The sequence below is a fragment of the Myotis brandtii genome, unplaced genomic scaffold (genome assembly GCF_000412655.1).
Source record: "Myotis brandtii unplaced genomic scaffold, ASM41265v1 scaffold111, whole genome shotgun sequence".
In the NCBI taxonomy this organism is placed as follows: Eukaryota; Metazoa; Chordata; class Mammalia; order Chiroptera; family Vespertilionidae; genus Myotis; species Myotis brandtii.
In genome coordinates, this window is record NW_005353789.1 from 3410472 (window position 1) to 3437786 (window position 27315).

The 27315-nt window shown below is 36.7% G+C and overlaps 1 protein-coding gene across 1 annotated transcript in view; it reads left to right on the forward strand.

Moving 5' to 3' along the window:
* Positions 1-6: 6 nt before the first annotated feature.
* Positions 7-27315, forward strand: part of ANTXR2 (anthrax toxin receptor 2) — a 134847-nt gene continuing 107538 nt past the window's right edge. The window contains exons 1-7 of the mRNA XM_014544711.1: positions 7-120; positions 752-823; positions 2893-2964; positions 16159-16240; positions 16699-16806; positions 16933-17001; positions 17752-17832. Of these exons, the coding sequence (XP_014400197.1) occupies positions 2900-2964; positions 16159-16240; positions 16699-16806; positions 16933-17001; positions 17752-17832 (405 nt within the window). The 5' untranslated portion in view covers positions 7-120; positions 752-823; positions 2893-2899. The remainder of the gene's footprint in view (positions 121-751; positions 824-2892; positions 2965-16158; positions 16241-16698; positions 16807-16932; positions 17002-17751; positions 17833-27315) is intronic.

Genomic DNA, 27315 nt, shown 5'->3' on the forward strand with positions numbered 1-27315 from the left:
GGGGAGCTGGCTGGTCCCGGGGCTGTGGCTGCTGGCGCTCGGCGGTCCCGGGGGGCTGCTGAGAGCCCAGGAGCAGCCCAGCTGCAGAGGAGCCTTTGATCTCTACTTCGTCCTGGACAAGTGAGTGCCAAGGGGGTCCAGTGTCTTGTGGTGCGGGTGGCGTGGGGTGAGTTGTGGCCGGGAAGCAAAGATGTGTGCGCGCCCTGGGGAGGGGAGTCAGAAACCCGTGGATGGCTACCTTGTTGCTCTTTCCGGGCACAGGGCCAGCGCTTTGGGATCTTTGCGGGCTGGGGGTGGTGATAGGAGCCGTCCTGAGGTGCAGGACTCTCTGGGAAAGTGGGGTAGTCCCTGCTTGCAGTCCAAGGGCTTTCTGGGAAATGGAAATGCGGCCACTGGGGGTAGCCTTCTGTGCCCCTGGAACCCAGACCAGACTGTTGGTCAGCCTCCCTGTCCTCACCCCGTCACTCTGGCTAAAGTTTGCTTCGTTTTATCCTAGGAAAGGCCCAGGGTTAACAAACCCTGTGTAGTTTGCATGTCCCGGGAAGAAGGCTGTGTTTATTTTAAAGAGCTGGGGTCCTGCTCCCAACTATTAGCAGGCAGGGGGTCCCCAAAGATGGGTTGACTTTCTCAGTTCTTGCAACACCTAAGTTTCATGGCTGGTGTTGTTACTTTGATTCTAGCAGCGGCCCCATGTACATGTTTGTTTTTCTGATCAGTTCTATTTCTTTCTTTCTTTCTTTCTTTTTTTTAGGTCTTGGAGTGTGGCCAATAACTGGCTTGAAATTTACGATTTTGTCAAGCAACTTACAGAACGATTTGTGAGGTATTTCTCCCACTTTACTTTTCTAGCGACTGGAGTGTGAAGTTGAGGGAAGTAGACCAACATGCAGGGTATTCCCCCCCGCTTTTTTGGAAACCTTTTGCAGGAAAAGCCTTCAGTGAAATGTGGATGTGAAAGAGCCTCAGGATCATTATTACACACATGCTCTTATTAGGACAGACCTTCACTTGTTGAGGGCTTATGTCATCTGAACCCCAGAAACTTGGCTCAGGCCCCAGGGAAGCATCTTCAAATACTATTGCACATGTCTTTTCCTTTTTGAATTTTCATCTGTTATGAATTTCAGTTATGCTTTCTCATAATTTATCACATTAAAATTTTTATGCTAATAGTATCCATAATATATTTTCCTTTCCACACGATTCTTAGCATTGTAGAGGTCCTCATTAAAAAAAAAAGTGTTAGTAAACTTCAAATGAACATGTGTTAATAACCTACTACCAGAAAAGGCACTTGTGTGGTTGTTTAAAGAAATGACTTGTGTTTACAAAATGTGTGGGTGGGTGTGTGGTGCGTTTAAAATTTAACTGTTCTATATATGCAATAAGCCTTACTACGAAAGACTGGTTTCTTCTCCTATAAAAAGCATAACTACTATGCAGTCCAGCTCACCCTCTTATTTAGAGGTAACTAGGAATTAGTGGCATCCCTACTTAAACATAGCCCCCAGACACTAGGCTTTTGAGGCTTTTATCCCCTTTCATTTTTCTTTTTTAAAGAAAAACATGCAATGAGCAAATGCAAGTTTATCAAGATAATGGAAAGGACACAAAAAGGAGCTGTATCATTAAATATTGCTTCTTTCAGTCTTGTTAGCCCAAATGTTGTCTGTAAAACAGGCTTGGATGATCAAAACATTTTGAAAGTCATGTTGCAAGTAACTTCAACAATCTGTAGAGGCCTAGGCAATCCTTGCTTTCAGTTATTGGCAGCCGTAAAGTTATCCCTATAAAAATGTATGCTTGTCCACGTTCCATCATGTCTCCTGCTTCAGAAATCAAGTATGACACTCATTTCTGGGCGGGGTCAGAGGTAAAACTGTCTAAGAAAGAAAAACAAACAGGGCCCTATGTCCTTTAATGTCAAAGACAGAAGAGAGTTCTTTATACATGTTCTGATTTAATCCAGGAGTATGCAGAGAGTTTTCACATAGATTTTGATTGAGAGCAGTGGATCATTTCAATACAACATTTTCAAGAAGGGAGGTTCTTATTTATTTGGTCTGCTTTGCAAGTTGGACTTCTGTAATACACAGTTTTCTGGCTCAAGTTTGGTTGCTCCGTTACTAAGGATACAGCGTAGGAAGTGAATAAAGGGTGACTACTGAAGAGAGTAACTTTCAAAATATGCATGGGACATCGTTCTGATCTTGCGGTCTGTAGGTCTTAGCTTCATACCTTCAGTTTCCAATCTGAGTAATGGTTGCAAAGAGTGTCTTAGAAACAGGAACCATTCTGTGGTATAAATGCCTAAAGCTTAAAAGATGCAGCTCACTGGGGCAGTGGTTGACTATGGCAATATGACCCTGGAGACTTGGAAAATTAAAGATGACTAATCAAAACGGGATTTGTTGGTCTCTTTCACATTGCCCATGGCATTCTTTAAGTATTCTAAAGTATTCAGGATAACTTTTTATGAAATTCATAATGTAGTGGTAATTAAGTCAAACTGGCTACTCCCCGACCCTCAATATTGCTAGCCATAGTCTCTCTGCAGGGTTTGGTCTCCTTTAAGGAGATGGGGTAGAACATCAAGCAGTTTCTCAAAAGAATTTTTCATGGACCTAGAATTTATCTTTCTAGTAAGCCTCTTTCTAAACGGCCCCAAGGGTCATGGAGGAGTGCTTGAGTGCTGAGAAGCATGGCCTGAATCCAAAATGACTTGTGCAGTAACATTAAGCAGAGTTAGTGTATCTATTAGGGGGTTCCATTGAACAGAAGCCTGGGCTATTCAGTGAGACGGATTTTAAACGAGACTCCCTAGCTATATATCTGCATTGTACCACTATTTCCTTTAAACATGTTTTAACTGCCTCTCTTCTTATTTTGCAGCCCTCGCATGAGAGTATCTTTCATTGTGTTTTCTTCTCAAGCAACCACTATTTTGCCATTAACTGGAGACAGGTTAGTGCATTATCATGTCGCTGCAGGCTTTTAGCAGAGACTAATCTTAAAAGAATGATTGATATTCCAAGTGGTGGTTCAGGCCTCTCAGTGGAATCAAGCAAATGCACAGACAATTGGGTTCTCTTCACTAAAGGAGGTATGAGTAATATAAAAGAGCGGATAATCTGAAAATCAATATCATTCATATTGGCTGTGGAATGTACAATGAAACCCAGAACTCTGCCTAGTTGTATATTCACTACCTCCCACCATTTCCCTTCTCTGTTACTATAAGTAGTTCTACATCTTTCTTGTTTAGATGTAATATATGAATCAATTAGGAAATTGAAGAACATTAGGGAGGGAAAGCTATGGATCTATTTGGATAATTCACTAGACATCCTGGATCTCTAGTCTTACTCTGAGGTGCACTGGTGCTGAATATGTTTATTTTTGTAAAGGAACTTGCTTTATATTATATTAGTATGTATATGTATATGTATGTATATAACGTACATATAAAATACATCTATATAGCTCACATTTTTATCAGACCCATGTAATATATATGTATGTGTCTCTACATACAGATACACACACACACACACACACACACACACACACACACAGAAATACACAAATCTTTTGTAAAAGGTATGGCTTTTTCCAAGCCGATGTCACAGTATTTCATATGACCATTTCTATGTCATTTGAACCCACTGTGGCAAGTTGGAAATAGTCATCGCCATATTTCAAAGAATGGCTAGTTTCCATGGGATCAGTTTTGCTTACTAGACTCTGAGTTCTTTGTTTTTATATCTACTTCACTTAATACCAGGTATCTTTTGCAAAAGGTATGACTTTTTCCAAGCCGATGTCACAGTATTTCATATGACCATTTCTATGTCATTTGAACCCACTGTGGCAAGTTGGAAATAGTTATCGCCATATTTCAAAGAATGACTAGTTTCCATGGGATCAGTTTTGCTTACTAGACTCTGAGTTCTTTGTTTTTATATCTACTTCACTTAATACCAGGTATGCATGATAGCTTTTGCTCAGTTCTTGTTGAATTAATGAATGAGTTAGCATTATTTTGAAATCAAACTGTAGTTTTAGCTGGGGAGGCTGGTGGAGTTTGTTTTGCATAATATGTGGATTTCCCAGGAGTTATGTGTGAATACAGGTTTCTTTTATAAATTAATTTTCTTTGAAAAATGTCAAGAAAGCATAGTATTTAAAAGGATTCATGGAGAGAACTTATATAATCTTTAAATTTATTTGTGCTTTAAGTATTACTTTTCCTGGAGAGGAAGTCTGTAGATGGGAGGTTCTGGCTTACAACCTGAGTCTTCTCATGGATACTTCCCTTCCATCCTTTTTTACGTGCACCTGGGTTTCTTCAAGGCCAGAACAATAGCAGCCCCTTATAACCCATATAGAACATCTTTCTACACTCAGTGATGTGGCAGTCCTTGCCTTCATGGGAATACATTTTCTTCACTGCCCAGCCTCATTTCCAAAGAAACGGATTTGGACCTAGACTATCCTCTAGGAGGAAATAAAAGCATGATGGTGACATTTATGGAGCGCATATGTAGAGAAAAGCGCTTAGCATAATGCCAGACATATAGTAGACTCTCAGTAATTGTCACCTGCGTATGCTATGCCAGGTGCTCCGTCAGACTCTTTACATATGGGTCCTCCAGCCCTTTGAAGATGAAGTGTAATCAGTGGTCTCCAAGTTGATGTTGCTTAGACATGCACATGAGGAGTTTGAATCATTAATTTAAATGAGAGGTTCTTCCCTTCTCTTGGTTGAATCTAATAGGGGAGAGATTGGAATGGGATAAAGAGGCTTCTATTTGAAGAGACAGCGTAACATTGTTGTTAAGAGCCACTGAACCGGTATCTAGCTAAATGGTCATGGGCAAGTTACTTAACCTCTTTTTTAAAAAAAATATTTTTTAAATTGATTTTTAGAGAAAGAGGAAGGGAGAGGGAGAGAGACAGAAACATTGATGTGAGAGCCAAACAGAGACAGGCTGCCTCCTGCACACCCTGCCTGGGAATCAAGCTTACAACCTGGGCATGTGCCCTGACCAGGAATCAACACTGCAAACTTTCAGTGCAGGGGATGACGCCCAGCCAACTGAGCCACATTGGCCAGGACACTTAACCTCTTTATGCCTCCTTTTCCCCCTCTGCATACTGACGGCAAAGATGATGATAACAGTAACTACCTCATAAGATTGTTGTAAGAATCGAAGTCAGTGAGTGAGGAGAATATATGACAGAATCTGGCACATATGTATTCAAGAGGTGAAAGCTTTGTTGTTACCTGGAGCTAGGGAATATGTAGTATTTGATGATCAGGGAAGAATTGTGTTTATATAAAGAGATTATTGTCCTTTTGAAAGGATTTATAATACTCCAGGCAGAATTTTAATAATGCTACTTGCAACTTATGTTGCCCGCCTGTCTCTTGAAAATAAAGATACATTTATTTTTATTGAATTTGACGATTTGTGGCATGTTGAACTAGTTTGGGAGGGCAGAAAGAACACTAAGGAAGTCTGGGTTAGAGTTCTGGTTTCGCTACTTCTGACTTGGAGACTTGGACCAAGTATAGACTCAGTGTGTTACTTTTTATATGTATAAATCACAGGCATAAACTATCAGGTTTTCTTAAGAGAGATGTTATGAAGATCAAAATAAGATAATGCATAGAAAAGTACTTTGTATATCACAGAATAGTCTCCAGTAAAGGATATTATTTTCTGCTTCTAGTTATTCTTATACTAACTTTATTTAAGTCAGCAGTAACTTTTTAAATTTCTATGGCCCTCTGTATTTGGATATAAGATCATCTTTCATCCATTACATACTGTCAAGTGTGTAGAAACAATTTGCATATTTAGATGCAAGATCACCGAACAAATGTTTCCACAACTATTGTGGATCTTTGAGTCAAAGCCTAGAAATTGGTATTCTGCATATCAACTTTCTTGATGGCGTGTATCAGACTGACAAACAGATGTGCATGCATGAGCAACACAAAAGTTAAGCACAGCAGGTTTCACAATTTTGGTTCTATCACTCATAATCCTTCAGTGCTGTGGTAAATATGAGAAGTACCTCTTTCGTGTTTCTCAGAGTGTTGCTAAATACTTTCAGTAGAGATGAAGCAAGATTGGAGAGCAGTACGTCCTTATGGTCGGGCAGTGTCTTCTCTTAGGGTTTCAGCATAACATCTAGTGCTATGTAAATGCACGAATAGAATAATGGCAAGAAATGACCAGTTATACATTTCATATACTCATCACTTAGAAACTTTATTCTTTTAAGTATTTCAATTCAAAACACTCCCTTCTATTCTCTTGTCCTCATGATTTTTATCCTCCATATATCTGTTAGTCCATTTTTTCCACCTACCTGCATGCTTTCCTTATAAGATTTGTTGAGCATTGTGGGTTCTGGGAGTAACACAAAGATGTATAATCTAGTGTGTGTGAAAATAAGGGGTGTGCACATACACATCAGTAGTTCAGGGCTGAATTACAGGATCAGGTAAGAAGAAAGTGCTGAGTGTTTTTCAATATGGAAATATCCAGCCTTTTAATATTAGAGAATTTGAAACAGGACTAATTTTAAAGGATATTTTTAGTCTTTGTGGTACATAATTGGGGATAGTGAATTATGCTCAGTTGTATTTAGTATGGTCTTAATGATATAAAAGTGATTTAGTTGAAATCATTTAGTGAACAATTATTAGGTGCTAGGCAGTGTGCAAAATGCTTTCCATTCATTACCTCATTGAATCCTCCTATCAACTCCATGTAATACATACTATTATTATCTCATCTTTACAAATGAGGAAACTGAAGCTAAGAAAGGTAATGTAGCTTGTCCAAGGATACTTATTTAATAAGTGGTGATCAGTATATCAGCCAGAATGGTATCTTAATGTATAAAGTAGATCATGCCACTCTCATGCCGAATACAGTCTAATGGCTTGGAATAGAAGAACACGTCTCCCCGTGGCCTGAAGCTCCTACCTGATTGCCTCACCCAATCCTCTGTTACAACATTGGATGCCATAGCTAGCCCACTGGCTGCCTTTCCATTCCCTAAAAAGGCCAAGCTTATTTCCACATTAGGACATTTGCTCTTTCTCGGCCCCAGATCTTGTCCAGGCAAGGTCATTCTTGTCATTTTGGCCTTATCCCATGTGTCACTTCCTCTGAGAGGCCTTGCTTGGCCATCAAGTCTGAGGGACCCTGACCTGCCTTCTCAGTAAATTCTCACAATACTCTATCTGGTTATCATGTTTTGAAATTATTCTATTAATTAATCAATTTATTTTTATCTCCATGACTCTAATGTAAAGTACATGAGAGCAGAGGGGTCTTCTTTGTCTTGTTCACCCATATATCCAACACCTAGAACAGAGCGTGGCACACAGTGGATGCTCAATAAATATGTGTTGAGTGAATGGCTGAGTTTGCCTGACTCTAGAACCTTAGTTATTAATTGTTCTAATGTTTTTTCTCTCTTTGAAAAATGATAAATGATGACATATTTCCCAATTTTCTTATTCCCATTCTTATAGATCAGTTATAAATATTTTCAATTTTGTTTTCAATATACTTGTCCCAAGATTTAAAAGGTTATATTTATTTGATCTGAACACAATTACCCATTACTTAGGAAAAAAAATATTCCTTGGCCTGACTTGTTGGAAATTGAAGAGAAGTCATTAAGTTTAGATAATATACACATTTCTATTATTTGAAAGAATTTATTCTAATTCCTTATCATCTGAATTAAAAATGTACTTGTGACAAGATAGTCCTTTTAAGGGACATATGACAGTCTCTGTAAATGTTTAGAAGGTTCCTATTAGCAGTTCTCCTTTTTAGGGACGATGTCTCACTGAGATACTAGCACCAGAGTGCAAAGATAGGCATGTGCAAAATTAGACGTTGCCGCTTTGTCCATAATAGTGAAAAACTGTATTCAATCCAAATGCCTATAAATTGATACTGTACTTAGAGTATATTCATAGAACAGATACTATGCAGCCATTAAAAGAATTGGAAAATTCATATAGATTGACATGAAAATATATCTAAGATATATTAATTGAGGAAGGAAAGTTGCCGAAGACTCTGTTAAGTATGATTTTATTTTTTAAAATAAAAACAAAATATTTAACTGTTTCTATAGTTGTGTGTGTGTGTGTGTGTGTGTGTGTGTGTGTGTGTGTGTGATTATAGAAAAAAGGCTGGAAGATAAGCAACAAACTGTTAACAATGTTACTGTGAGATTCAATGTGGGGAAAGTCTTTGTGTTTTAATTTCCATGCATGTAGGTTATTCAGTTTTATTTTGACAATAATGTACCATGTAAAAATTAAAAAGAATTGTTACTGACTTTTCTGTAGCTAGAGATGGCTATCTTGAAATCAGAATGAACCCAGGGGTTTGAAAGAGTAAGCGCTAGGAATAGAGCATATCCAGCTCTTCTACTGGAGGGTCCTGAAGTCTTCTTGTTAAAATGAAAACGCCAGGACTACACCTTGGGTAAATAGACATAGGGGCTGCCGCTATACACTAGCTGTGTGACTTTGGACAAGTCACTTTGCCTCTTGTTGCCCAATCCCCTTGCCTGCTAAAAGGAGCTTATCATCCCTGCCATATAGTGATGCTGGGACAATAAACACATATAATGTGTGAGACGGCCTCCTTGATGACTGGGTGGGAAGGAGGCTGATGTGGAAATGGGATTTGGAGGTTCTCAGTGTACGCCATTATTATCATTTCCAACATGCTGTGCCAGGATTATAACTGAAGTGATTTGCTCAAGGTGACACCGCTGAGTAACTAGACCCAGAATTCCCGCCCAGGTCTGACCTCGAACGTGAACCCTTACCTGCCGCACTGCCTGAGACTGTGTTCCCCCTTCACCAGCTTTCACAGTTAGTCAGAATTTGTCATAATTCAAAGACATAGTCATCCTCTGAATTTATTCTATTATGTTGAAAACCAGTGATATGATGAGAGGAAGTGACTATAGGTTTTAAAAAAACTCTAATAGGGAAGTAATGACTCCTGTTTAGAAAAGTCAGTTTTGGCCACACACTGGGCTAATCCTGAGGGGTTTGGGCATGGCAGCAGCTCAGATCCTGGTCCTGGATATGTTAATACTTACTTTCAGTGAAATTCTACATCTGTTTTGTGTGTTCTAGAAAGTTAAATGCACTGTTACTCATGCCTGTGAGGCAGCTCTGGCCTCCTGAAGTGGTAGAATGCCGAGGTCCACTTCTCATGGCCCAGGAAGGCATCGAATGGGGAAATGGAATAAAAATGTACAAAATGCAGTTATGGACTCCAGGTGTGATCTGTGTGCCACACTTTGGTTAGTGTAGAATAAATTGGAGAACAATCTTTCACAAAACCCAGATTGTGTGGAGCATTTTGTAAGCAGAGACTTTTGAGTCAGGACTGCTACCTTGGGGTCACTGGTTTGGACTGGAGCACAGAGGCTTGGGCATATGTTAGCCTTAGAGTGACATGTTAAATAAATAATAAGCAAGTTTGTATATAAAGAGATAACTAAACTTAGATAATAGAATATATTAGCAATGTTTGTGTTTAGAAAATAATCTTTCACTGTTTGGAAACCTTAAAACATTTTTTTAAGTTGAAGAGCAAATAAGAAAACAATTACTTTTCTGAAATTTATCACTCATGCAGTATGTAGTATAGCAGAATATAACACAATTAAGTAGATAATTGAAGGAGGTATATGTGAATGAATGAACAGGTTTCCTCTCATATTGTTTTTTAAATTTCTGTCAGTCTGGTGAATATTGTGGCTTATTAATAGAATAAAACAATAAAAATAGATAAAGTTCATTGAACACTTACTATGTATCAGACATTTTGTTAAATGCTTTATATACACTTAGAGGCCTGATGCACAAAATTCGTGCAAGAGTAGGCCTTTCCCTGGCTGCCGTCACCGGCTACACTCTGGCACCTGGGACCCGGGCTTCCCTCTGGCCTCTGGCAGGCACCCAGGACTAGGGTTTCCCTTGCAGCCCCTGCTTCATCCGGAAGGTCGTCTCGTCTACTCAGCATATTACACTTTTATTAACTAGAGGCCCGATGCACGAAAATTCTTGCAAGAGTAGGCCTTCCTTCCCCCGGCTGCTGGCACCGGCTTCCCTCAGGCACCGGGACCCGAGCTGGCTTTCCCCAGGCCGCCTGCAGGCACCCAGGACTCAGGCTGGCCTCCCTCTGGCCCCAGCTTCATCAGGAAAGACCTCTGGAAGACGTCTGGTCTAATTAGCATATTACCCTTTCCAGGCTGGCCTCCCTCTGGCCCCAGCTTCATCAAGAAAGACGTCTGGTCTAATTAGCATATTACCCTTTTATTATTTTATTATAGATAATTCAGGTAAAGTACAGTGCTAAGTGAATCATTAGTAATTTTTTACAGACAAAATTTTGAGAATATTGTTTTGTTTCATATTCTACTCAATCTACTAAGGTCTACTTATAAAATAAAAATTTTATTATATTATGTAAATGGGTTATTACGATAAAATTCTCAGGTATTGCCATGTTTTGTTTGCAGTTACCATTTATTTTAAAGACTAATGCCCCTGACTAATAACATCTTAAGGATAAATAACAGAATCAGTGTATGATATAAACATCTATACATTTATGCTTATTCAGTTATCCAAATTGACATTTGGTAGCATAGATGCCTGGAGCTTTTAGCTTTTGTGGTAGGTTGTTCTTTTGTGACCTCCAATGAAGCACAGCATACATACATACATACATATGTGTATATGATCATATATGTAATATGTGTAATATATAAAGTACATGTATATATGAAATAAATATATTCATTTAACTATATAATTTTAAAAATCTGGGCTGGCCCTATTGCTTGCTTTAATCAAGATTGTGACAGACATAAACACGAAACATGAAACTTTACCAGTGTCAGGTCTAAGACTTAATAAGGCATGGGCGTTTCCTCTTCTTGTGGTCTTGGTAGCCAGCTGCCATATGAAAACTTTGACAACCATGAGACCACCATGGTAGAAGGAAACCTCACTGAGCCACATGGACAAGTCACATGTAGAAGAATAAAGACGCTGGTCAGCAGTCCTGGCTGGGCTCAAAGGCAGTAGCCAGCACCAGCACCAGCATTAACTTGCCAACCGTGTGATGGAGATCATTTCTACTCTCCTAGCCATTCCAGCCTCCCAGCTCACAACCTGTGAAGTATAACTGCCCATTCAGTGCACAGTATTATGAGAAACAATAAGATGTGTTTATACCACCAATTTCTGGGTAGGTTATTATACAGCAGTAGACAAGCACAATAGAAATTGTGGGAAGCTGAGTGACCTTGAGGAGACTGAGAGTAAAAACTGGAAGAGCAGTGACAAGTTGTTATTGGAGGCTGACCCAGAGATGACCATTTTATGTTAACGGAGTGAACAAAATCCTACTAACAGGGGAGTGAGTGATGTCAACAAATAACAATAGTAGCTACAACTTACTCTGCACTTATAATGTGCCATTTAATCCTCACAATGCCCCCACAGGGTGGATATCTTCATCCCTATTTTATAGATGAGGAAACAAGGCTTAGAATAAATCTCTGTTCTCTCTGGCTATCTGCCATACTATCTCAGAAACTGTACTTTACAGTTTAAAAGAATATCCTTGTCACTCCCAAACCCCTTCAGTAGGACTGACTGGCAAAACAGGTAAGGAAAAGAGCATTCCAACAACATGGAAAAGTTTTTAAGTTAGATTAGACCAGAGGTTCTTAGTTATTATTTCCAAAAAGTAACCCGTCCCTATTACAAAGCAATTAGAATTAGAATATTTAGGTAAATTAGAATCTTTTAATTAAGGCACAGAAGAGATTTTTTTAAAAGCCCGTTAGGTGATTACAGGGCACAGCCAGGGTGGAGAACTACACTGCACCTGTAGAGAGGCATGTGGGAATAGCCGTGGTCTATGTGTGAGCTGTTCTCACATCAGAATCACAGTGTTAATGTGGGGGGTGTGTGCAACAGAGGTGTGTAGGTTGGTTGATTGACATCTGGAAAGAGCTTTGAGATCTGGAACATTAAGATAATGTGCATTGAAAAGTTCAAGTACTATAGAGATAAATTGTATACTAGTAAATGTACATCCTCAGCATAAGTAGAAGGTACTTAAAATTGTGCCTTAATTACGTTAGTTGGGAAATTTAGAATTCTCTGCCAACCCTTTTTTTATGCCACTATTTGTAAAAATACATCTTTGTTTTAGTTATGACATCATGAACACCTTTCACAATTCAAAGTGTTATAGGGATGGAGAAAAGCCATTGACGTCACACAGTGCATGGTAGCTGTTGTTGCTGTTTCCTTCCCTTCCATTCTTTCTCTTGTCTTTTTATTCTTCCCTTCCCTTTTTATTTTTTTTAAAATATATTTTTATTGATTTCAGAGAGGAAGGGAGAGGGAGAGAGAGATAGAAACGTCAATGATGAGAGGGAATCATTGATTGGCTGCCTCCTGCACGCCCCCTATGGGGGATCCAGCCGCAACCCGGGCACGTGCCCTTGACAGGGAATCAATCCTGGGACCCTTCAGTCCGCAGGTCGATGCTCTAGCCACTGAGCAAAACTGACTATGGCCCCATCCCTTTTTAATCTCTTCCTTTCCCTACTCAGCAGAGAAATTTGAGAGGTAGTAATAGAGATGGAAGTGTTAATTTTATAGATTAAAAAAGGGTCAATTCTTATAGTTGATTATAGAGTTTGGTCTCCAGTTCTCATAAAAACAAAAACAAAAAAACACCGGTTAAATATACCATTTGTTTAAATTTTTCCTCTTTCCAAAAAGTATCTGAAGCTGCACAGAACATTGCAGAAAATTAACAACATATAAAAATAAAAGTGGCCATAGCTGGTTTGGCTCAGTGGATAGAGCGTCTGCCTGTGGACTGAAGGGTCCCAGGTTTGATTCTGGTCAAGGGCACATGCCTGGGTTGTGGGCTAAGTCCCTGTAGGTCCCTGGTGGAGGGTGTGCAGGAGGCAGCCAAATCAATGACTCTCATCATTGATGTTTCTATCCTTCTCTCCCTCTCTCTTCCTCTCTGAAAGCAATGAAAAAAAACAACAAAATAAAAAATAAATAAAAGTAAAGTAAATATCTTGGAAAGAGGATGCAGCATTATAATAACCATAGGAGCTTCGCAGGATTTTGTGAATGAGTAAGAAATTTACTGTGGGCTCCCCAATAAGAGGAGAAGGAAGTTTACATAATGTAGTTAGCAAAAAGGAGGAAGTGTGTAGCAATTACTCAGGGATGACAAGAAACTTCTGCTTTGGGACCTTCTAGGTGACATTGTGTGTCAGGAAAGCAGCACACGCCCTTGACTACAGCTTCATAGCAAGTAGTTTCAATATTGCTGTTCCTTGTAGTTGAAGACATAATGTTAAAGCCCAGCTCAATAAGGTTGATCTTCTAAGGTTGAGATGTTGGATTTTAGCTGATCTTTACAACGTATCCATTTTTTTCTATGTTGACTTTTATCATTTCCTCCTTGCTTTTCTTTAGAGATTTCTTTAAGTCAGTGGTTCTCAACCTTCCTAATGCCTCGACCCTTTAATACAGTTCCTCATGTTTTGGTGACCCCCAACCATAAAATTATTTTCGTTGCTACTTCATAACTGTAATGTTGCTACTGTTATGAATCGTAATGTAAATATCTGATATGCAGGATGTATTTTCATTGTTACAAATTGAACATAATTAAAGCATAGTGATTAATCACAAAAACAATATGTAATTATATATTGCAGGATGGTCTTAGGTGACCCCTGTGAAAGGGTCGTTTGACCGCCAAAGGGGTCGCGACCCACAGGTGAGAACCGCTGGCTTAGAGTCTATTGCTGGTGTTGTCTGGTCCTCAGGGGTGATCGGGAGCTGAATCTGAACTGAATGGAGAAAGCGACTTTTGCCAGTCAGAATCTGTTGGGGTAAACTTGAATTTCAGTTGTCTTTTTCATTTTCTTTTTGACAGCAAACATTAATGCTTGAGGACACGCTGCCACTTATTTCTGGAAAGCACCAAGTATTTGTTTTTTATCTGTGAGACTCAGACAGAATCAGTTTCAAGTTGTTTCTGTAGATACTAAAGATAAATATTTAGATTAAAAAAGTTTATAAATTATGTAATTTACTCCATCTTCTGTGGAATTATGAATTTTTTCCTAGGGTAGATTGAAAAATTTATTGAACACTTACTTTGTAAAAGACATTACAATGAGTAATAAGTGCAGAGTAGGGGGATACATTATACATACCAGACATGGGGTAGCCCACTGTAAACTTCCAGTCTTGTTGAGAAGTGAAAATATTACGTGAAATTAATATTTTAAATTATTTTAAGGTAGAATGTTTTTAAGAGACAGTTATTTATTGTAGTGAAAGCTAAACATTCATAAGTTTGGGGTACTGTAGAAAGAGAGTATAATGAAGTTAGAGATAGGTTCAGAATAGGTAGATTTTAAACCAAGTATCAAAAGAGACAGCATCTGTTATTAGAGATAACTAAATCAGGAAGGAGAAAGATTAAGATCATATTTTGAAAGTTGTCTTGTGTTTTGGAGAAACTTCTTGAGAGGGAGAACTTATCTAATAATAATTTGCATTACAATATTATCAATAACTTACTTTTAAAATGTGAGTGAGGCTCTTGTGAATGACTCATTTATTGCAAGTATTTGAAACACAACATTGCAGCATGAAAAAATAATAATTAATTTTTTATTATTTCTGGCATGTGTTTTAATAGTATATGATTTATGTATAGTATATACACATATTGTGTATGACCCCAGTAAATTCCTTGATTTTCAGATAATATGAAAACTTGAATTTCAGTTCTCTTATCTGCCATCTATCATCCTTATGAGTAGTGTGACTGCTCTTCATGATTTATTGAAAGCATTATACTTAAGTTTAATATTTCAAGACTTTTATTTAGAAAGGTATTTTTCTTTGCTTCTGTTTTAAAACTAAAATACCCAAAGCAATATATTAAGATCTCTCTCTTGTTCTTTTAAGTTTAAAATTTTAAAAATTAGTTTTGAGTTTATTTCAGGTTATTTTGCAACATTGAAGTATTTATCTCTTAAGATTCTTGAAGTGTGTTCCCCCCCCTTTTTCTTTTTAAAAAAGTCTTTGGAATCTGTATTAAAAAAACTGAAAAATGTGTCTTCTCTTACTCATACACACAAAATACCTCTTACTATTATAGTCATACTTTATTTCAATGTACTCCATTGGGACAACTAATTAGTCATGATGAAAAAAATATTCTATGATTCTTTCTCTTTTTAATTCATACTATTCTTCTGAATAATCTATTGTCATCCATCCATCCATTTATTTTTTATTTGTTCATCTCCATTTATTCTTTTATTTGTTCACCAAATACATGTTAAATATCCACAACATTCAAGAGAATGAACTGGTGTCTGGATGGATGAGAAGGTGCTATAAAATTGCCTACATCATGAGACATGACTCTGGGAGACAAAAGTAGAAAATGTTAATTTTCATAAGTAACATCATTAAGTAACACACTTTAGGAATTTGCAGATAACAAGGAAAATTTCCAACTCATAGGGAGGTGGGTTAAGTGCTTCAGAAATATTTTTTCAGTTAAGCTGAACTACTCAGTCCTTGGTGGCTTTTCTTTTTTTTTTTTCTTTTTTTTTTATGAAGTAACATATTTTACTCCTTAGCATCCTACTCAGTCCTTGGTGGTTTTTCTTTTTTCTTTTTTTTTATGAAGTAACATATTTTACTCCTTAGCATTTAGTAAAATAAATATGATTGAAGGTAGATGTTCTCAACTCAAAATTACTAGTTTATGCTTAGATTTTCAAGATATTTCACATTGTTAATACTTTTATTTTTTGTAGTTAAAACACAGATATTATTATATACTCATTAACATGACAGAAAGTAGGAAGAGCTATCTGCCCTCAAAGCTCATGCTCTTTCCTTTTCTTACTGAAGAAAGCTTAGTTGCAATGCTGCCATGTGTTTTGAGAAGTGCTTATTGTGATCTTTGCTAATTTTTGTTTAATATTATAAAACATTATTTTCAGAGGCAAAATCAATCAAGGCTTGAAGGACTTAAAAGATGTTGTTCCAGTAGGAGAGACATTCATCCATGAAGGACTAAAGAAAGTAAGTTTTTTGACATTTATGCATACGGGAGAAAATGTTTTCTTATGCAGTTATGAAATAATTTATAGCTCTCTAGTCAAAATGAAAACCCTATTACATATCTATTTAGAAAAAAATCTAAATTCATTTAGTTGTTTTAGGAATGAGGCTGATAGAAAACATTACTTATCATGATAAGAAAAATTTGGATGGTATTTTGCCTTTTAAAATTAGTTTATTTTATTTTCTCTTTGGTAGCCAACCAAAGCTAAAAATCTATGTCATTTAAACCCAATAGTAACTACTCTATAAAGTAAATATATGTATATTTCAATAAAATAGTTAACACAAATACTGTATTTTAAAAGCCAGTTCATAATATCTTGATTTTGTCACAATTATAAATTCAGTTTGAATAGAACATGCTGGTTCAAAGTTAAGATTAAATTGTGAGTTAGATCATTATTCTTCATTTTCAGGCAAATGAACAAATTGAGAAAGCAGGAGGCTTAAAAACCTCCAGTATCATAATTGCTCTGACAGATGGAAAGTTGGAAGGTCTGGTGCCATCATATGCAGAGAAAGAGGTGAGTATTGAACTGAAACTGTTCTTTATACCCCAGTGTATTCATCGATAGCCTGATATTTGAGTAATTAACTTCTCTCTCTGTCTCTCTCTCTACCTCTACCTCTATCTCTATTTCTCTCCATAGGCAAAATTAGCCAGGTCATTTGGGGCTAGAGTTTATTGTGTTGGTGTCCTTGACTTTGAACAAGGCCAGGTGAGTAGAGCATATATGCAAACTTTAACCTAAATCATATAATTGTCTTAAGGCTAGTTTATTAAATTCCTTTCACTGATGCTAAAGATTTTCTATAAAAATGAGCATATTCTTGTATGTCTTGATTAATAATGTCTGATCTTAACAGGTTTTATTACTGAAAAACAAAACTCAAAATTTATTGAACATTTTTTGGTTTGGAAGAACTCAGGACAAACATTTAGGTTAAAATAATATAAGTACTTCTGTTCTTTAACTCAACTGACAAGATTATTATGACAGTCTTATTTAAGTGTTTTATTTTGATTTAAAACTAGACCCTTAGGAGTTCAGGGATTTAGGAAGTTTGCTTATGAGAAATCTTTAATAATTTTCTTTAAAAAAACTTTTTTTTCATGAAGTTTTAAGGTTTTATATATTTAAAATGTTTTTTTGCACTCACAAAATGATTTTGCATTTAAATTTTTGGTTGAGCATGACTAATTAGGACTCCTGTCTCTGGTGACATTTACAGCTAGTAGAGTTCTGTACTGTTCTGAAATTGAAACTCGAGGCCAATGTAAAGCTGATCTCAGTTCATTTCATTGTGATGCATTTAGAGTATCCCTAGTGCAGTTTCTGACAGGCTACAGTAGGGGATAAATCTTGTGGTGTAATTCTTCAGAAGAACATAATTAAAATGTAATGAAGTTTATAAAGTGTTATATGTCTCAACCACCTCTTAATTAAATTTTTCTCCTCTTTCTAAAGCTCGAAAGAATTGCTGATTCCAAGGAACAAGTTTTTCCTGTCAAAGGTGGATTTCAAGCTCTTAAAGGAATAATTAATTCTGTGAGTATTTCTCTGGGGGCAGGAAAGGCTCATAATTTTAGATACATTTTAAACTGTAAGAAGTAATCCTGAGATCTGGTTCAGGTGGTCATTATCTTGAAGAAAGAGGTTAAGGAGGAAGGTTGTTCAGCATGGCAAGCACCATGTAATTCTAAAGATCTAGATTTTGTTTGTCAGATTTGGTATTAATTTTTGCAAATTGAGCTCTGTGAGATTGGGTTTGTGATTTCAAGTTTAAGATTTTCATAAACATTCTTAGACACTTCTACCCTTTGAGCATGGCGTTCCTCAGCATCTTGATAGCTGGAGAGTTTTATAGGCTTTATAGAAGCAATGTCAAATAAAAATTTGGATTGGAATGTGTGATTACTCTCTTTCCAATATGGTATTTCCTAGCTATCAGTCAGGCAACTTGAACCACCGGCTGAATATTTGACTGCTCTTGTTGTTCTTTCCATTTTAATGATTAATAGTTTCACTGGAACTCATAATATTTCTGTTTCAAATTCAGCAGAGCTGTCTCTGTGATCATTAGAATCTGGGCTATCCTAAACAGGGTATGGGGAAGTGGAGTGATGAAATGCAAAGCAAAACTCCGGGGCTTTCACAGCTGAGGTTTATGTTTCATTTTACTGCCTTTTGCTAGAAGCACTAGGAACAGTTGCTATTAAGTATTTATGATATTTTGGTAAACATCATCCTAAAATGGAAGTGAATAATATAATATTCTCTAAGTCAAAGCTTTTCCTTTAATCTCTAGGTATTTATTGAAGGGGGAAATATTGTAGTTCCTTCTGACATTGGGCTCTGGCTTTTAAAATTTTTCTTTAAAGATCATGTTTTTCAGAAGAGTGATATTTATTGAATTTGGTTTTAGTATCATGTAAGCTCTTTTTCCTATTTAATTAATGGAGCTTTTCAGAGAAGACATGTAATTTGGCCTTATCACATATTAGTACTTCTAGTGGACAGGTAAAATGTAAATGCAGAATGGAACAGAGATTTAAATATTTTAGGAGTTTACATACATTAGTAGTTTTTATGAAAAATTGCAATATTTTTATAGCTGGATACAAGATAAATACTTTACAACTGTGATTTGCTTTAAAATATAGGAATATGGGTGGACATTGTAAAATAGAGGATAATTTGACCCAATCAATCAATCAATCAATGGATTGTATTTTAAATAGAATTTTATTGTGCTTGGGAATTTATAATTATTTTAATAATTATACTGGCAGAGAGAAAAGACCTTACTGAGTTATTCCCTTTGGAATATTTTTTTCTCTATATGAAAAATTCAATTCAAAATTCTCCACGTGACTAATTTCCTTTTCAAAACTCTTTATGGGTTATGATTACAGATTTCTCTTTCAAGAAATCAATAGTTAACTACCAGAGGAGATAATATTGTTGTTATTGCTTTGTTATATTTATTTGTTAAATTTCGTTTTTAAAAATTTGTATTAGGGAAACTTTAGAATGGAATTTCTAAATACAGTCTTTCTTTCCTGAAGTTCTTGATGGACTTTAGCTTGAGTAAATTGTGTTGAAAGACTTATCATATGTTGGAGCAGATGTGGAGAAAAAGGAACCCTCATTCACTGCTGGTGGGAATGTAAACAGCCACTATGGAAAGCAGTATGGAGATGCCTCAAAAAAATTATGAATAGAGCCTCCATCTTACCTAGGAATCCTTCTTCTAGGTATCTACTTAAATAAGACAAATTATCTTCTCTGAAGGGACTTGAAAATAATGATAAATTGAGTTTTGGAATATGGTGATCCCCTGCAAGAATTATGAAGTGTTGGGATTTGGAGGTGGGAAATTTCAGTGAGCCACCCTATGTGGTAAAAAAGAATCCTATAATGTTATTTATGTTAAAATGACAATATGGCTACAGTAGAGTTGCCAGAGGATGGGTTAAGTTTGATATGTGAAGTCATGGAAGCTTTTTGTGGTAGGGATTGGATTGTGCTGTGATAATTGGAGTAGATTGAATTAGAAACAAAGAACATAGACTTTTAGGAACAGCTTGGGCTGAGTGGCTGAGGCACAGGAGGGAGTGTGGCTTGGCCTGGATCATGGAGGGATATGGGGGATAAACATCGACCTGTAGGCTGGGCCCAGATTATGGAGGCCTTCAGATGCTTGGATGGAGACTTTGCACTTATTTCATAAATAATTGGGGAATCATGAAAGATTAGAGTATGAAATGTATATGATAGCAGTGAATGTTTAGAAAGAATACTTTTATGATAATGTAGAGCAGGGGTCCTCAAACTTTTATGATAATGTAGAGCAGGGGCCCCTGATGTAGAGGATGATTTGGAAGATGGAAAGGTGTATTCTAAGTGTCTTGCAGTAATGTTTGTGAGACACGGTAAAAGGAAACTTAATATAGTGGAGACAATATGGTTGGGAATAGAATGAACTGACTGAGCTCCAACCATACCACTGCCATGTGGCCTGTATGTGTTCTCTAATGTAACCTGAGTTTTAAAATTCTCATCAGCCCAATGGGGATATTAACATCTGTTTCATTAGGTTGTTTTGTGAATTAAATGAGATGATGATTAAGAATGATCTAACTCAGAAGGGCTGGTAGGAAGCGAGGAATGGCGTGAAGCTGGGACTGTGTAGGAGAGGAGTCCCCTGAGAGAGATGCCAGCATTCTAAACAATCAACGATTTAGTCCTAAAAGGGCATGGCATTGATATGTGAGAGGATCAAATCTAGCAAGTGGGTCATAATAACAGAGTGCTAGATGATGTTGTTACCCATAGTCAAGTATTTGGCCAGGCCTTAGTCCTAAATCCTAAGGCCATGGGACTAGGGAACCAGTCAACTGGGGAAGGAGATTCAGTCTTCCCAAGACAAAAACTATGTGGAATTTCAGGACCCTGCATTCAGAAAAGAGCCACCATTCTCATGGGGGACCCTGTAGTGCAAATTAGTGATGCAGAGCAGAAACCTCGTTTTTAAGGAGGAAACAGCATCCCTGATGGACCCATACTTCCTCAGGAATTATTTCAGGCACTGGGATGCTAGGTCTTTTGCAATAAAACTAGGTCGAGAACTTCAAGGGAAATGACTAATAAACTCTGCCCTGTCAGAATCTTATCAATAGACAGGGTCGGACTGAACTCTAGGTATGAAATGTTTTTCTTTCTGAGTCAGGCTCTGGAGGCTCTGGCAAATAGTCGCTGGCAGCTGTTCATTGCTGTTGTTACTGTCATGGCAGTGAAACTGGAAAGAAAAAGGTAAACTTGGTAAGCTTTAAAAAGTTAATAGGACTTGAGAGCTCACTGGATATACGATGAAAAGGACAGAGCGGGGCTCACATGCCCCTTGGGCATTCTCCCCCCGACTAAGACGACTAACTAGAAACGGTGAGAATGAAAGCTCTTTTTAGAAAGTGTTAGGGTAGGAGGAGGAGTTGGGTAGGAGGGCAGGGAGAGATGTTGAGTTGGGCCTCAGGAGAAATCCTAGTGGGAGATGTCCCTTCAGGAAGTGAAGGTCCAGTGAAATGTTCAAGTGGGAAAACTTTAGAATTTCAGTCATTGTTCCTCCTCTTGTTCTTTCCTCTCTCCCATTGCCCACAAACACAAGGGTATAATTCTTCTATTTTCCACTTTAGGTTGCCATTAACATCTTAGAATGTTTAACTTTTATTTTTGGTTTCTTGGAAAAGTGAGTGCAGGACTTTTATTTAAAAGTGAAATATTTAAACTAGTGTAAGTCAGACTGACATGTGAGTACCACGTGGTTTCTGGTTTAGTGTTTCATAATGCAGTGCTGTGGAAGAAAACATTAAAACTTTTGAAAATCTAGGATTGCTGGAAAATATGGAAATAATAAAAATCAAAATGCTCTGTGGAAGACCCCCCTCCTTTTTATCCCCCCCTAAAAACAAGACCATGGGATGTTTTTCTCTTTGCAATTAGTTCCATGATTTTTGTCTGATAGAGTACCTCAGAAAGTAGTAAACAGAAGAGATGAATCACTTGTGAAGCTGGTTGTATAAATAGCCTTCATCGGGAAGAATTAAGAGCTCTGCATCCCGGGTGATGGCAGCTACTGTCCCAGTTCCTAAGTCCCTAATGGGAAAGTACAGGAAGGTAAATAGGAAGGAAATGATTGCTCACACGTGTAGGAAATTTAAATAAAACTGTAATGCATTCTTTATAAAGGGGAAAAAAGTGCAACATACATTTAAAAAGTAATTTCATTCCTAGTGCTGAAAATAGAAGCTTTGTTGGACCTTTAGAGCTAAATTATTTCAGTAATGTCTATTATTGTTGTTAGGTGTTTTTGTTTTTTTCTTTAAAAGTATCTAAGAAAGGTGTCTAAACTATGTTTTAACGGAATGATAAAACATTGCAAAATCATTTCCTCTTCAGGTAAAACATTTCCATAGAAGAGGGTACATAATAAACATTCTGATAAGACCTTAGCTTAAGTGATTTTAGCAGGTTCTACTACGAATGTTGACTGGTTAGTTGTGGAAATCTTTACTTATAAAATCATGGTTTGATAAAAAGCCTAAAGTCTGAGCTAAGTATAAAGATATATTCACAGGGAAAAAAACAAAACTGGCAGGACTTACTCAAAATTAGAAATCAGTGTCTATGACTCTTTTTAAAAAGGACTGGCTATAGTGTAAGGCTCACTATAAATCAGATTCTTCTGCGCTTCTGTTTATCCAAGGACCTTCAGTACTGAATAGAGATGAGGAGTCTCATCAGGACATCTTTCATATTAATTGTAGGAAGGTTGGGACTATATTTTCCTCCTCCTTTTTATGCCTAGGGTCTAATATAGCATTGAGTAAGCAGTCATTACTTAATTCAAATTTATAAATGAACAAGTCAATAAAATTTATGCCTCCTAAATTATTTTTATAACATAGTTATGGTGTATTTAAGCATTAAGAAAAGCAAAAACTTTTTTTCCCCAGAAAATGCTTAAATTTGTTGCCAGAAAATGCTTTATTCTGGTTCCATATAACTTAGACTTCATCCTCTTATATATATTCCACTCTATTAAGATTTTTGGTTACAACTGATAAAATCCAAGTTCATAATAGCTTAAGGGAAATAAAGAAAGTTATTAGAATATTACAGGGTGGTCCTGAGGAGGAAATTGCCTCAGTTGCAGTTGGATCCAGTGAATTGATCAATCATCATTCTTAGGGTTTTCTTTCTTTGTAAATTTTGTCAGTTATTCTATTTGCCTCATTCTCTTCTTGCTCAGATGAAGGTAATTGTGAAAGCTGTCAGGCTTACAGGGTCTTCAGTTAGCAAATCTGTTGAAAAGAAAGAGCTATTGTCTCTGGGCATCAGTATATTTGGTTGCAGATAAAGACTCTGATGGATTCAGTTGGGTCAAGTGCTCATTCTGTACTGATTACCTTGTGGACGGTATGTGGACTAGCCCGGGTAGCCTGACTGTTTCCGCAGAGGTTGGGAGCAAGGTGGAGAGGGAGAAGGCATCCTGATCCATAGCCTTACTAGGACACATGCAGTGGAGAACAGTTTCCCCAATAGAAACAGGAACACTGTTCATAGACATGTTAAAGATGAGAAAGTGTTCTTAGGTAGAAAAAAAAGTCAATAGCTATTACAGTCCAATATATTCAAATAAATTTAAAATTTTTTGACGTATATTCTAATAAGGCACTCCGTTTCTTCTAAATTCCAATGAACTAAAAAAATACAAATATAAAATTTGCTTTAAATTATACATTTCATTTACTGAATAACATTTTACAATGTTATCTTGATATTCATTGTCCAGTGCCCTATTTCCATTTGCACACTCATTTTACTTAATACTAACATTAGTCATTTCTTTTTCTTTAGTTTGTTGGGATCATAGGTTAAGGAAATCAAATTACTTTGAATAAATAATTACAGCTTTGTGATAGTTTGTGAGTAAACTAAACTGGTAACATGGGTTTACATCGCCAAAATTAGTGCCCAGTGTTTATTTCTTAGCAGTTATCTGTTGGGCTGCAAAAGGAGACGACAGTTAGAGGCTTACCTATTCTTGAAAAAGCAGATTCAATTCAGTAGAAGGCCATTGAAAAAGAGGAAACAATGGTTACGACTTATGACTAACTGTATCATCAGTGTAAATTGTAAATTCTAATAGCATGATTTCTCAGTTATATCTTATTTTCCCCCAGTGTTGTAATTCCTAATTCATTCAGAAGCACTTATTGAATATCTACTATGTTCAAGGTACTTTTCTGGGTGTTGAGTTACAAACATGGGTATGGTACCCCTGACTTTTCTGAGCTCACAGTTTTTAGGCATATGTGTTTGATTGTAAAATTAATAGAAAAACGGATAAAGCTTTTTTTTCTATTCTTGTTGGACAAGAAATATTTTATATGTCAATCCAGATTTTGAAAAATCAAATTGGAACAAGTGTAGAGTTAGAATGCCTGGCAGATCTATTTCATGTTGCAGTTAATAAAACAAGAGAATGGGCAAATAGGACTAATATGAAATAATATATGCAGCAGAGTGAGAAACATGCTGGGATGCAATTTCTATAGATTCTTAAATATATGGTACATTTATTATTACTTTATCCCATAATTTCCATGAGCTTTTTGTGGAAAGTCTTCACCCTGTCAGCAAACATTAAGTGATTGTTCTGAGTTTGTGCTGGTCAAAAGAAAAGAAAAACAAAAAGTAGAGACAGATAAACTCTTGTTTCTAATCAGTTCATTTTTAGCATATTTCTATGATATAGACATATTTTCACCAGCAGTGTAATCAGCACTCTGTATTTGTTGTGTTTTGAGCTGAGGAGAGTAAAAGGCAATGATTATAACTTACATTCCTCCCTAGATTTCTTCGGGTAAAAGTGTGTTTAAAAATTTGTCACTTGTGCTTGTACTACTCGTTCACGTGCAGAGGAAGGGAGACTCCATATTTAGAAATGGTCGGTGCAGAACACTCTGTATTGAGCAACTGGCGTTTTGAATCTTTAAGCATTTTTTTTAAAAAAATGAACTCAACCAAAACATGTGATTACAAATTACAATTGCTTTTCATTGAACTATTGCCTCTTAGATAAAAATATATTTGATAGAGAGGAAATAAAAAGTATAAATCTGTATATTGAGAGGTAAAAGGCAAACAAGAAAAGATTGTGAGAAACATCTTTCCAGTTGTCTTAACTGCTTATTTTATGCACAAATATGACTAATTACTAAAGCTTTATTCTGTTGGGAACTTTAGAACTAATGCTGTTCAGTGACTTTTTTCTTATGAGATTTAAAATTGGAATCCTTTATATTTGAGATGAGCTCCTATAGTGCTCAGTGAGTCAGAAAAAAAAGCCTGCTTTTTAGACTTTATTATTATCCTTACTGACATTTTCTGACATGCTACATGTCATAGAAATTAGCAATTTCTATCTGTTAAAAAGGCACACCTAAGGTGCTTGTAAACTACCTGCAATGTTCTGTTGTAGGTGGTGTTATACGCCCAGAGTCAATGTTAGAAAATGATTGCTATGGTGAATATTTTGAATTTTAATAAAGTTTTAAAATGTTGGAGATGTTTAGGTGTCATTGAATTTAAGTATGAGGAAATATTTGGCTTTTAACTTTCTTGTGTTACTATATGGTAGGCTTTTCATCATACATTTTAAAGGAAGCTTTTAAGACACATACATTTTTAAATAGGACAGAAAGTTTTGATGAGGAGGACAGTGACTGTTATTACAGAGAGTAAACATATAAAACCATCTTTATGCATTTTATTCACAGTTTGCAACAACATGCTGGAATGTCTAATTTTTACACAAAGTACCAGAACTTAGAATTCTATGTATTTTAACATCTTTTCTATTATAGATTTATTTTTACTAGCTTATAAACACAAATTTTGCATATGGTCTTGTGTACACCAATAGCTACTCTGTCTAGACCTCTTTATCGTGGAAGTCCACACCTTTAGTTTCTACCCAACCTGCGCCCTATGTGTGCAACTGCAGGTGAAAAAGGTTTAAAGACCCTGCGGTTCAAACACATAGGAGGGGAAGAAACTAAAAAAAAAAGAACAACAGAGGACAGACCTTCTTCAGGCACACATGTAGGCAGACCGTGTTTTCCATTGTTGGCATTCCATTTCAGAAAACATTTTCCCTCACGCTGCTTGCATTTCTTGCCTTACTCATGGTTCTGCTGCCTGGATTTCCATGTTTAGGGTTTTTATGGCTAAAAAAATAATCTTCATTTTTCCTAGGTATAATCCTGTCTAGTTGTTTGAAGGATAATCAGTTCACATATTCAGATGTACGTACAGGAGGTTGACAGTTATTTGTATGGAAAATAATATAATAATAAGTAATAATACAAGTACAAACTCTGTTTCCTGTACTCACAACTTTAAAACTACTTTTGCCTGACTTGTATTAGTATGAATGAGTTTATGCAGTGAGAACAGCTACATTGAAATGGAATATTTTAGGAGGCAAGGCAAACTCAGTAGTGATTGTGTTTAGAAAAGAAGTGTCTGTGTGAGACAGTGGTGTGGGAAGGGACAAAGACAAACTTATTTTATATCAATAATTTGCCTGAACTCAGTTCCACATCCAGAAAAAATAGAGAAAAACAAAAGAAAATTGAAACCCCATGCCTTCTAGCGCTGAATACCCTTTCTTTTTCCAGGACTCAGGCGAGTTCTACAGTTTTTGGACTATGAAACCTAAATACTATCGATGCCATTACTTTTATGAAAAAAAAGAAAAAGAAAAAAAGGTGGTTTGGTTCAGTGGATAGAGTGTCGGCCTGTAGACTGAAGGGTCCCAGGTTTGATTTTGGTCAAGGGCATGTACCTCAGTTGCAGGCTTGATCCCTGGCCCTGGTCGGGATGTGTGAAGAAGGCGACCAATTGATGTGTTTCTCTTACATGGATGTTTCTGTCTCTCAGTCTCTCCCCTTCCTTTCCACTCTGTCTAAAAATCAATGGGAAAATATTCTTGGGTGAGGATTAACAACAAAAACAACAAAAAGTCTTCTTAGATCAAATAACAAATTAATTTTTCTAACCAGTTTCATTTTAGTTTTCCAAATGCTTGCTGTGTCCCCAAACTAGAGTCAGGACCTTTGGTAACCTATCTTTTAGGTTCTGGATGATGCTGAGAAGTAAAAAATATGTGTTTTATCTGTATAACACAAATTTGCAATGTGTGAAGAAGGCGACCAATTGATGTGTTTCTCTTACATGGATGTTTCTGTCTCTCAGTCTCTCCCCTTCCTTTCCACTCTGTCTAAAAATCAATGGGAAAATATTCTTGGGTGAGGATTAACAACAAAAACAACAAAAAGTCTTCTTAGATCAAATAACAAATTAATTTTTCTAAACAGTTTCATTTTAGTTTTCCAAATGCTTGCTATGTCCCCAAACTAGAGTCAGGACCTTTGGTAACCTGTCTTTTAGGTTCTGGATGATGCT